This window comes from Temnothorax nylanderi, unplaced genomic scaffold (assembly GCF_030848795.1).
Source record: "Temnothorax nylanderi isolate EJ_2023f unplaced genomic scaffold, tnyl_v1.0 TNYL_tig0388_pilon, whole genome shotgun sequence".
NCBI classification, from domain to species: Eukaryota; Metazoa; Arthropoda; class Insecta; order Hymenoptera; family Formicidae; genus Temnothorax; species Temnothorax nylanderi.
In genome coordinates, this window is record NW_027249450.1 from 45,016 (window position 1) to 54,953 (window position 9,938).

The 9,938-nt window shown below is 40.5% G+C and overlaps 1 protein-coding gene across 1 annotated transcript; it reads right to left on the reverse strand.

Moving 5' to 3' along the window:
• Positions 1 to 2,402: 2,402 nt before the first annotated feature.
• Positions 2,403 to 8,433, reverse strand: LOC139782108 (uncharacterized). Its single transcript, XM_071721061.1, has 4 exons — positions 8,250 to 8,433; positions 3,311 to 3,684; positions 2,749 to 3,018; positions 2,403 to 2,693 (listed from the first exon to the last, which is right to left on the reverse strand). The coding sequence occupies exons 1-4, from the start codon at positions 8,431 to 8,433 to the stop codon at positions 2,403 to 2,405; spliced, it is 1,119 nt and encodes a 372-aa protein (XP_071577162.1).
• Positions 8,434 to 9,938: the final 1,505 nt, after the last annotated feature.

Consider the following 9,938-nt stretch of genomic DNA (forward strand, 5'->3'; position numbering starts at 1 on the left):
TCGGCTGCGAGTGACGTGCAATGTACAGTGTCCGCGAAGTACCAGAGAGCGCTCACGCACGAGCGGGACCGACGGTGCTTCTGGAGTTACTTAATTTTAATTAATACATTAATCAGGTCGTGACGGAGTTGACTTTCACCTTGTGACGATTTCAATCAACACGCAAATGTCTCACGTCAGAGACGTTTGCCTTGACCACCCGATACATTCCATTTTCTCAGATAACTTTTTTGCGTATTGTCAGACGTATTCGCTGTTTGTTTTTAAGGATTTTGCACGTGACTGCATGACTGCGTAACAATATGCATTATTTGTAATAAGCTTTTCCTTCAGTTTCTAATAATTAAAAAAAATTATCTGTCAGAAGCTTCGGAGCTTACATTCTTCAATTACATTTGAGCTTACATTTGACAAACTGTATGCAATTTGCTTGCTTTTGTGCAGACAGTAGTCAGTGATATCGCAAAAACTGAAAATATTATAATTTTCAATAAATATATTTTTAGACAAATTACATATATTTTATTACTCAGGGGAGACGGCTGGTCTAGTGGGTAGAGCGCCAGATTCGTAATCCGGAGAGCCGGGTTCGAATCCCGCTAGGCCGATAAGAATTTTTCTCAGCAAAACGCTGCCACCCCATCTGGCGGATAGATCTCGTATGATACAGTATTCCTAGATGGTAAACTGGGCTCCGTCTTTCGGAAGAGACGTTAAACCGTTGGTCCAAAATAAAAGAGGATTAAAGTGAGAGGAGAAAGGGTAGTAGAGTAAAGGTTTGGGTAACGTTCTTTACAAAAACGACTTGCAAACCCTGCGGGGATAAGCAATAAAGATAGTTTTTATGAGTTTATTTTATTACTCGTCGAACATTAATAATAAGAGATAGTCCGCAATAAGTACCCACATTCTTCGACTAACATTTGTTATGACAAATTGGTCATATGATAAATGTGTAGTATTGAAGTTTCTGTACCATAATTTATAATAAAAAAACATCTTTCTATGTACCTGCAATGTAACGTGCTTTCCATCAATACATCCTATACAGTTTGGATAGTTCCAAAGTTGCTGAAATTCGTTTGCAATTTCTTGCCAACTCTCTGGACTGTCATCAATAAAAACTGTCTCCTTCAAAGCATTCCATATTGCCTCGCAGGTCTCTGATATTATCTTTGATACAGTATTATGGCCAATTCGATAGGCATATGAGATCGATATCATGCTGTCTCCTGATGCTAAATATCGAAGCGTAATATGCAGACGTGTTTCAGGAGGAATTGGCTCTCGAACAACATGTTGTTTAACAATGGATGGGCCGACTAATTTGAGTAATTCTTGAAATAAGATAGGATTCATTCGGAAATAATTGACAAATTTTTTTTTGTCTTCAGTCTCCATTTCTATTACGAGATTATCACTCGCTCCTTGTAATAATCGCCGTTGTACGGTAAATATAAGATGCACCCAATATTGTCGTTCTTTTTTAGATTCTTCGTTTACCGCAATTATGTACAGTGCATACAATAGAAATATTTTACGTCGCAATTCTTGTCGACGAAAACTACTGTAACTTCGTTTAAATTTATTTACAAAACAGAAAATGGCTAGTAACACTGTTTCGGAATCCATTTTTTCTGCAACAAAAAAAGAATAATCTTATTTTTATAATATTAATAAGATGATAAATAATTTTATTTAATTTTATTAGCATATTCGCTCTCGATTATACGTTTACGATTATGCTACTGTAGAGCTTAAAACTTAACTATGCTTACCGTAGCTTAAATGAACTCGTAATCGTAACATTAAATAATATATTAATTGTAATGAGTTGATAAACAACCGGCTTGTGTAAACTTCACTTTGTTTCACTTTTTAGGTTATTGCGTTTGCCCTTATAGGTGCATGCGTATTTGTGTGCGTGTGTTCAGTACGCCGCCAAACGGGTCCTGCCGTCCCATGGAGCGGATTAAGCGGAAGCGTAACCAGCGGATCGCCAATCACGGATCCGTTTCGACGGAATCTTTGAAAGGGCTCTATCGGAAAGATTCCGTGATTGGCGATCCGCTAATCCGCTTACGCTTAATCCGCTCCATGGGACATTAGGAGCAAATTTCGGCATACCAAAACCGGCGGATCGTCTGTGATTGGTCGCAGAGTTCGATACGCCCGATACGCGCGTATCGCGATACGCGCCATGGGACGGCACCCTGAGAGACAAGAGAGCGCTATCTCAAGCTTTCCTAAAACGTTCCGTACAAGGACTCGCGCAGCGCGCGGCTCAAAGGATGGTTGCCGATTGGACGGAGGTTTCATCCAATAGCGTGGCTAGCGTTGCCACACTACCCTCCCCCTAGTGGCTGAGCGGGTAGAGCGAAGGTGACGATCTTCTTATTGGCTTAGGGTCCTTGGTAGACTCTAGGCGCATTTGAGCCGGGTGTGGCTACATCCTGGGGGTTTCCCTGTGCGTCCTGAGGTTGATCGAGTGTGGCTGGCGTTCGCAAGGCGTCGTTCTCGAAATGAGCCGGTTTGACTCTGTCTATTGACACGGTAGTGGGCTGGCCCTTAACTGAGACCTTGAAGACCTTGTCGTCACGTTCTAAGATTTGATAAGGGCCTTCGTAAGGGGCTTGGAGAGGTCTCCTGATACTGTCAACCCTGACAAATACGTGGCTGCATGTGGCTAAGTCCTTGAACAGAAAAGCTTTTTTTTTCGTGATAATGAGCTGTGGGTTTGGGACGAACCGTTTGTAAATAGTCTCGTAGGTGATGCACGAAACAGGCAGGGTCTGTGGGAACATCTAAGTCCAAAAAGAATTCTCCGGGAAGTGTGAGGTTTTCTCCATAGAGCATTTCTGCAGCCGAAGCGTTGATGTCCCCCTTGATGCTGGTCCGTAAACCCAGTAAAACGGTTGGCAATAGTTTGGTCCATTGCTTGCCATTGTGGCACATTAAGGCTGCTTTAAGGGAACGGTGCCAGCGTTCGATGATCCCATTCGAAGCGGGATGATACGCCTAAAAGCTTGGTAAAGGAATCAAACATTGCAAATTCAAATTGGCTGCCTCTGTCAGAGGTGATGGTTTGAGATGCTCCGTAACGTGCGATCCATGTGGACCAAAAAGCGTTGACGACTTCGTCCGTTGAAATGGTTTTTAGGGGAACAGCCTCTGGCCATCTGGAGTAACGGTCGATCATCGTGAAACAATAGTTGTATCCTTCTGAAGTTGCAAGTGGTCCGATGATGTCGACATGAACATGTCTGAAGCGTGCTGAAGGCACGGGGATGTGTTGGACCTCAGAATGTACATGTCTCGAGATCTTACTGCGTTGACACGCTAAACAGGTACGAGCCCAATCGGTGACGTCTTTGGCCATGCTGGGCCATACGAAGCGTTTTTGTATGTGCTTCTTAGTGGCGCGTCCGCTTGGATGCGAGCAATTGTGCACCACGTCGAAGATGCGACGTCGAAGCGATTTGGGAATGTATGGACGGATTTCAGGTGTCGAAACGTCACAATAAATGACATCTTCCGAGTCGTCGACTCTTAGCCTTTTAAGTTTCAACGCGGAGTCGGATCTGAAGAGAGTCTGTAATTCTTCGTCTTCCTCTTGAGCGTTGGCGATCTCCTGCGTGCTGGTTATGGTTGGTAGGTCCACGGAATTGAGGCGGGACAGAGCGTCTGCGAAGCAGAGATCCCAGGTTTAGGTCGCTGCTGCATAGCCGTGGCTGTGGAGGGGATAGGATCGCGTCACGTGACGCTGACGCACACAAGCCAAGCGCCCCGTGTACATGTGCGCTCGGCGTTCGGCCAGCCTCGGCCAGCTAGAGAGAGCAAACATGCTATGCTCTTTCTCTTTCTCTCTTGAACCGGCGCGTCGTCAGCCGAACGTATATACGTATATTAGCGGCTTAACTGTCGCGTGCCTCTTTCTACACTAGATGCGATCAGATGCGATACACTGTCATATCGCTTAATGATTTTACAATTTAGAAGTTAAAATCATTAATTAATTAAATTATAATTTCTTGTGTATATAAAAAGTATAATTAACTTAAAATTAAGGAAGTAAAGGATAGAAAAAGAAAATAAAATTCACTCTTGGCCAACGTGTACGTCTTTTTCTTACAAAATCATCTGTTAGTAATTTAAAAAGATGATTTATAATTAGCACAAGAAAATGTAAACAAAGAATTTATATTAAGGTTTTATTACATGCTAGTGGATAAATTATTCTAATAATATATTTGTTATTTTACTAATAGAAAATATATGTAATAAAATAAAAGAAATTATTTTTACAACAAAATAAATAATTTTTTAAATAAAGCTGAAGGCTTATTTGAACCAACGCATGATATTTCCATACAATGTACTTATTTAAGATTTCATATTTGAATATGGTTCGTTTTATCATTTGGAATTAATAATAAAAATAATAAAATTTTCGATTTTTGGTAAAATCAAGAAAAATATCGAGTAAAAATAATTAAGAAAGAAACAAATATTTCTGTTATGTAAATTTTTTTTTAATAGACGACGTACACATTGTTGCTCAACGGAAACCGCGAGAAGGTGGTGATCTTTTCCGTCGGTAGGAAATGTAAAAGATTATTTTCTTTAATATAATATTAAAGAAAATAACTTCTACATTTCCAATGAATGAATGAATGAATGAATGAATGAATATTTAACGTAAATAGGATAGAAGATAGGTAGAAATAGATAGAATAGATAGAATAAAGGATAGTTAAAAGGATAGATACAAGATAGATATAAAAGAATAAATAAAATAGAAAAGAATATAAAGAATAGAGAATAGAAAAGCAAAAGTAATATATAGAGAATATTATAATAATTTTAAGATCACTTTACACAATTTATAATTAACAGAATGTGGAATAAAATTATATATATGTATATAGAAAAAATTACATTTATAAATGTATGCATACATTCATAAATGAATTGTTTTCTATATTATACAATGCAAAAAATTATTAACATAATTGTATTCTTTATCTGTTGTGAATTATAAATTGTGTAAAGTGACCTTTATATACAAGAAGTACTAAATAATTTAAACCGTTTCGATTTTTTAAATAAATATCGATAATAAAATGGCTATGAGAGTCAGACGCTGTTATCGGTGCGTAAGTGATCAAAATCACTAATTTATTCCAAGTAAATTACAATCGAACGTTTCGGCTCAACACTTCGAGCCATCTTCAGCGATGTCAAATGACGAAAATTAAAATGTTACAAAGTTCTCCATTCCAACGTGGTAAGTTTCCTTGTTTGGAGATTTCAGGAAACGAAATTGAAAAAGACTACAAGATCCATATCTGTAAAGATAGTTACCCTGTTACATCAAGTATTCAATTAAAAAATCAATGGCAACTCACCAAGTAGTCTGGAGAACGAATGCATCAGAACAAGCCTTAACGAGGCGAGAATATAAATGCGGAGTGAACATCACAAAGAAAAATAATCTGTACTCAGGGATTCTGAGATCCCGACGGCACAACGCACGAAACGGTATTAACAGGAAAAATGTCTTAAGTCAAAAATATAAACGTGTAGGTCAAGCAAGTAAGAAATAAAACTAATAAATATTCAGTGTATAAACAATGAAAATTATAAACGTGTAGGTCAAGCAAGTAAGAAATAAAACTAAATATTCTATGTATAAACAATGACAGGTGATACGACGCAAAATGTTTATGGACATGGTTTACAATTTGTTTAGAATAGAATAGAATAGATTCGCCGCGTGGCGCAACCAAAGGCTGACGATGACGCGGTTAATAAACTATACGTTGATCAATTCTTTAAAATGTTGAGCAATCAACGAAAAGAATCAGACGAGAAGCTGACTGCGTTTGAGAAGGATCTGCAAGCGTTACGGACTACGATAAACGAGCTTCGCCATTCGACTATCGTTGAATCAGACGCGATAACGAACAACAATGGACAAACGGTTCAGCAGAAACGACTATCGAAGGCGGCGAGTGAAGAGAGGCAACGGTTAATTGACGACGGCGACGAACGAAAACGAACGATTCGAGAACGGTTGTCGGACGGCTGTCTAACGGTTCAAGAACGGTTGTCGGACGGTTGTCGAACGGTTCAAAAACAGCTTAAAAACGATTACGAGCGGTTTAGAAACAGCTGCGAACTACGCGGAGACAGGAAAGGCTACAAACGGCTAAAGAACGTCGACGACGACGACGACGACGAATGGAAATAAACGGTTAACAAACGGAAATAAACGACTCAGGAACGGCTAAAAAACGGCTAACGAGCAGTTATAAACGGCAACAAAAACATGACAACGCTAAAATCCGACGGACGTAAAAATATCGAGAAACAACGACTCGTCGAGGAACTGCACGCTCCGGCGAGAAGAAATTTTCCCCGAAGACACGTCATAGTGCGAGGGTACGATGACCTGTGGCAGGCTGACATCGTCGAGATGCGTCCGTACTCACGTTTCAACGGAGGCTACCACTACATACTTACCGTCATCGATGTGTTGAGCAAGCACGCGTGGGCCGTGCCACTCAAGGGTAAAGACGGAAGCGAAACAGCTAACGCTATCGCTGAGATCATTCGACGCAGCGGGAGGTGCCCTAGTAACCTACAAACCGATATGGGGAAGGAATTTTGCAACACCGACGTGCAACGTCTCGTGAGGAAACACGGCATCAATCATTATTCCACATATTCGGTATTGAAGGCGTCGGTCGTCGAGCGATTCAATCGCACGCTCAAGAACGACATGTGGAAGATGTTTACGCTCAATGGAAGTTACAAATGGGTCGGCGCCTTGCCGCGACTCGTATCGGATTACAACGCGCGCAAACATCGAACCATCGGCATGCGACCCGTCGACGTTACCCCCGCGATCGCTGAAAAACTCTTGGCTACCGTATACAGCGCGATAAAAATCGCAGGTCTGGCAAAGTTCAAAGCGGGCGACTCGGTACGCGTTAGCAAATACAAGACGATTTTCGAAAAGGGTTACACGCCGAATTGGACCACCGAGGTGTTTAAGATCGTTAAAGTGCAGCGTACCAATCCCGTAACCTATCTACTCGAGGACTATCGTGGAAAATCCGTCGCTGGAGGGTTCTACGAACACGAGTTGCATCGCGCGACTTATCCGGACGTGTATCTCGTGGAGAAAGTACTGCGCAGGAGGGGCGACGAGGTTTACGTTAAATGGCTAGGATTCGATGGATCGCACAACTCATGGATACATAAGGAAAATGTTATTTAATTCGTGCAAACTTTTTTTATTTTTTAACATAAAAAATATGCAATATGTAATACATATGTAAAGTGTTTGATATATGAAATACAAATAAAGTATGTGAAATACACACATGTGCAATATATTTATTTATTAATATTCTTTCCAATACTGTAATATAATACTCACAATACGTTACGTTATACTACATACATTCATACATTCATACGTTATACATTCATACATTCATACGTTATACGACATACATACGTACGACATACATACGTTACATACATATACTACTACATACGTTATACTATTACATACGTTATACTATTACATACGTTATACTATTACATACGTTATACGACATACATACGTACGACATACATACGTTACATACATATACTACGACATACGTTATACGACATACATACGTTACAAACATATACTATTACATACGTTATACTATTACATACGTTATACTATTACATACGTTATACTATTACATACGTTATACTATTACATACGTTATACGACATACATACGTACGACATACATACGTTATACTATTACATACATATACTACTACATACGTTATACTATTACATACGTTATACTACTACTACATACGTTATACTATTACATTTTATACATACAATACACTACGTTTTCGGAGGGGGTATTTGATAATGTCCCCACGGTAACGTATCGGTCGAATCGGGTATAATGTATCGCTTATCGTCATACGGACTCAGAGCGATTTTCGTTTCGTTCACGGTGTACACCTCGTGTAGTTCGGACCTTATGCAAGTCTGCTGTCGCGTCATTTCAATTTCGTCGCGCAGACACCTCGTGTAATCGTCGAACGTTATCGACCTGGCTACGACGTTACTCTTAACACCTTTAGCCTTTTTCGTATCTTTCTTACCGTCCACTCGCAAGGCGTACATCTTTGCTCTAAGCCCGACGAATTCTGTCATGATCGCACCGTTGTTTTCGTCTTTCATCAAGCCCGGCACCTTCTTGTTCTCGAGCGGTATACCGTACGCGTTGTCGATCGCGTAATCACTCGTGTCGAATTTAGCGATATTGCGTTTCATGTTCTTGTACACATCCTCGCACTTTACGTGATATATCAGACTGTCCGTATCGGTGTACATAATTCTACACATGTCCTCATACAGGGGAGACATGTACTCGTGATGAAATTCGTACAAACACGTCTTGGATATATCGAGAATGCACATGCCGACGTAAATAGGTTTGTCAAATTTAACCTCGAGTTTTTGCAGGCTATCAGAGTTCGACGGCTATCAGATTTTCCGAAAAAACGGTCCTACTGTGAAAATTTGGTTTCGAGATCAGTGCCTCCGCGCCGTATCTACCGCTCCACTTTGTTAATAATTTTACATTAACGTGATTTCGAACATTCTCCATAGTTTTACCGAAAACCGCGTTGTTCATCAATTTATATAAATTTTTCTCGAAATCGTTTTTGGCCAGTGTTCTAAATTTTGTATTAAGTTCGATGTATTCGCGGAGCCATGGAGATTGAGAGAATTGTAATACGCGATGAATTTTTGTGACGCAAAGGCCGTGGCGCGTGCACTGCTGTAGGTTGCGGTAGTGTATTACATAACGCTTCTTATCGTATAATGTTGCGAGAAGTTTTTCCTGTCTTTTGCCGGGCGGTTTATCGCGCGTTGGACAAAACGGTAGGTCGGCGTGCGCGTCGTGTTTATTCTGCGGATACTCTAGGTCGACTTCGAGAATGTAACCCGTGGGCGAATCCAACGCGACATCCATAACATTAAAATCGGTTACGTCTTCGACCCATTGAAAATCTGCATAGGGCAATGGTCGACACATCGCCCAGCCGTACAAGTTGTTTACATCGAAATACATCAGGTATGACGTTGGTTTCGACGAATCGTAAGATTGCATGTACCTGTTATTGGCTTGTGCGTATCTGTTTGAACATTGACTCAAACCGCCGCGTATACCACGTTCGATGAACATGACCATATCAATGTCCGTGAGCAGTTCGAAATTGATACGCGTATGTTTCAACATAGCGTCCCACGTAAATCCCGGTAGAGTGTAATAATACGCCGGATCGAGTCCATAACTCGCGACGCAGCTATCGCGAAAATTTTCAAACACGTCGGCCAATAACAAGACATCGATCTTTAGATATAAATTGCTGTATTCGCCCAAGGTTCGAACGGAGAACCGCTGCCAGACGTTAACGGAGTGCTCGTAATCGCTCTCGGATACGGTGTCACCTGTCAATGAACTGTAAAACGAGTCGCGCGATGGTAAACCCGAGTCCTCCAACTTTTCGACGCAGTCAATGTACTCGTACGGAAATACACCTTTTCGCGTCAGCAAATCAAAATTTTCTGTGGATAATTCACAAAATTCGCGTTGTAATATTTGCAGTTTATCCTTGCTGAGATATGATGCTAATTTTGCGAGACTCGTGCTCAGAAATTTGTACGAGTCGATGAATCTTAATTTGATGCAATTTTTTTTGTCTTTAGCCTCAGTGCTTTTAACGTTCTTCGTAAACGAAATGTATTTTTCTTTGGTAATTGGGAGTAAGTCTACACGTCCTTCGTACGCGGTAGCTATTGTCTTTATTATAAAATGAGAATCATAACCCGATAAATTATGA